The 2,155-nt window shown below is 37.3% G+C and overlaps 1 protein-coding gene across 1 annotated transcript; it reads left to right on the forward strand.

Moving 5' to 3' along the window:
• The first annotated feature begins 272 nt into the window (after positions 1-272).
• On the forward strand, positions 273-1,605 carry LOC113736422 (uncharacterized). Its single transcript, XM_027263376.2, has 2 exons — positions 273-404; positions 908-1,605. Exons 1-2 carry the CDS (start codon positions 320-322, stop codon positions 1,336-1,338), a joined length of 516 nt encoding a protein of 171 aa, XP_027119177.2. The 5' UTR covers positions 273-319; the 3' UTR covers positions 1,339-1,605.
• Positions 1,606-2,155: the final 550 nt, after the last annotated feature.

Here is a 2,155-nt window from a genome sequence, read left to right on the forward strand (position 1 = left end):
TTATACTGCGCTTCTAAGATAATGTTTAAAAAAGCTATTTTAGTGAGGGCATTATGGTCAATTTGCCCCTGATGATATTGACATTAGGTCCCATCAACATCAGAAGGGAGCTCATTGTATTATTGGATATAACAAGGGTGCTAGTGAAATTATGAAAACCCCAAGGGAGGTTTTTGAAATTAACCCTAAAATACTCATTCCACGCGAGGCGTGGCGTTCCCCTCCTAGTTCCTATAAATAGGGCACCAACTCAATGCACTTATCACTCGATATCAATAATTTAGCACATTATTTACATTTTGAGTGAGATTGTGATCAAATGGCATCTTCAAAAAATTTGCTCTTTCTTATTGGTGTTCTCTTTGCACTTGTGCTCCTCATTTCCTCTGATGCAGCAGCTGCAGGTGCCTAGTCCCTTTTTTTTTTCCATTCTTCCTTTTTTTTTTTGGCTGCACCTAAATACTTAAATGAATGGAGATTTGGAGACTCATTATTGGGATGTGAATTTTTATGGAAGTCTATTTGCATATTATCAAGCAAGTCATATTAATGTGCTAATATCTTTTTCATTGTTTAGCAAAAGTAAATTTGGGTTGCTTCTATCAATGGTTAGTGGCACATCTGATTTTTCATGCATCCTTATAGTATTGCTGTACGGATACACGTTCCATAGTGTCGCACCAAAGATTAAACTAACGTTGAAAACCAAATTAAATGCTTCTAATTATAATTTAAAGCAAAATAATTCATATCCAAGTCGCACCATCGTATATGCCTGGACTGTTTTGTTTAATCCATATTCTTTTCTTTGCATATATCTTGCAAATTTTCAGCCTAGCCGGTCACCTAACGTTCGCAGCTTAAGATAAAGCTCCAAATATTTATGTCTCCTTGTGTCTTGAAACAGATCAGAAGAGCAATAAAACCACTGGTGTCCACGATGCCAGTTCAGGCGAGGTTCATCAGGATAGCAAAAGCGAAGATCGTTGCAGACATGGTTGCTGCCACTGGTACCATGGACACTGCCAAAGATGCTGTCGAACTGCCGAGGAGACCCCTGAAGCCACATCTGGAGATGAGGATACTGTAACCGCAGATCGTTGCACATATGGTTGCTGCCGCTGGTACAATGGATATTGCCAAAGATGCTGTCCACCTCGTGAGAATTGCAGATATGGTTGCTGCAGCTGGTACAATGGATATTGCCAAAGATGCTGTCCACCTCCTGACACTTGCAGATATGGTTGCTGCCGCTGGTACAATGGATATTGCCAAAGATGCTGTCCACCTGCTGGGGAGACCCCTGAAGCTACATCCGGAGATGAGGTAAAAAATTAATGCTAAATAAATAAGGGTGTGACACAGGATCCGTGACACCTATATTATTACCTTAATATGTTATGTTGTGTTTGCCTTTGATGGTTGATTTCCTATATGTGTAAAAGACTTGTGCGGCTTCTCTTTGAATTGGTGTAGAATCAACAGGGGAAGCATGTAATGAGTACTCAGTTCGAGTGCTCTTCTTATGTTGTTGTCATGTTGAATAAATAAATCTACTTGATCATCTACTGCAATTGATGATCTCTATCTCAGTTACATCAGAAACTTCTGCACCTTGGACCTGCTAGAATTTAGTGTGATTGATATAAGACGTGCAGAATGTTCACTATATGTATATATGTGCTTCTTCATCGTGCCATGCCATTACAATGTGAAAGAATTCAGCATCGACGGAGTGAAACGTACCCAATCCTGCTCCTGAGAAAGGAAACAAAGTCCCTCAAAAATGGATATTTTGGATGCCATCAAGATTTTGAATTGAATGCCATTTGGAGATCTGAATGTTGTTATCTTTTACCTTTAGCTTCGTTCAAGATTTTTTTGGTGGACATGCTTCATTTATACGAATTTTCCTAGTTAGTAAATGCTTCTATTACACTTGTACAATACACATTTAAAAGTATAACACAATAAAAGCTTGTGTAGTTCATATATTTCAAAAATATTCATACTTTTCAACTAAATTATAAAAATACGTAGTAAATTCTTGATACATTATACTTTACGAACTATACTTTAAATTTTACAAATATTTAATACTATCACTTATCAATAACTCCACATGTTAATTTGTCTCCCAATTCAATAAATTATA

The sequence above is a fragment of the Coffea arabica genome, chromosome 3e (genome assembly GCF_036785885.1).
Source record: "Coffea arabica cultivar ET-39 chromosome 3e, Coffea Arabica ET-39 HiFi, whole genome shotgun sequence".
NCBI classification, from domain to species: Eukaryota; Viridiplantae; Streptophyta; class Magnoliopsida; order Gentianales; family Rubiaceae; genus Coffea; species Coffea arabica.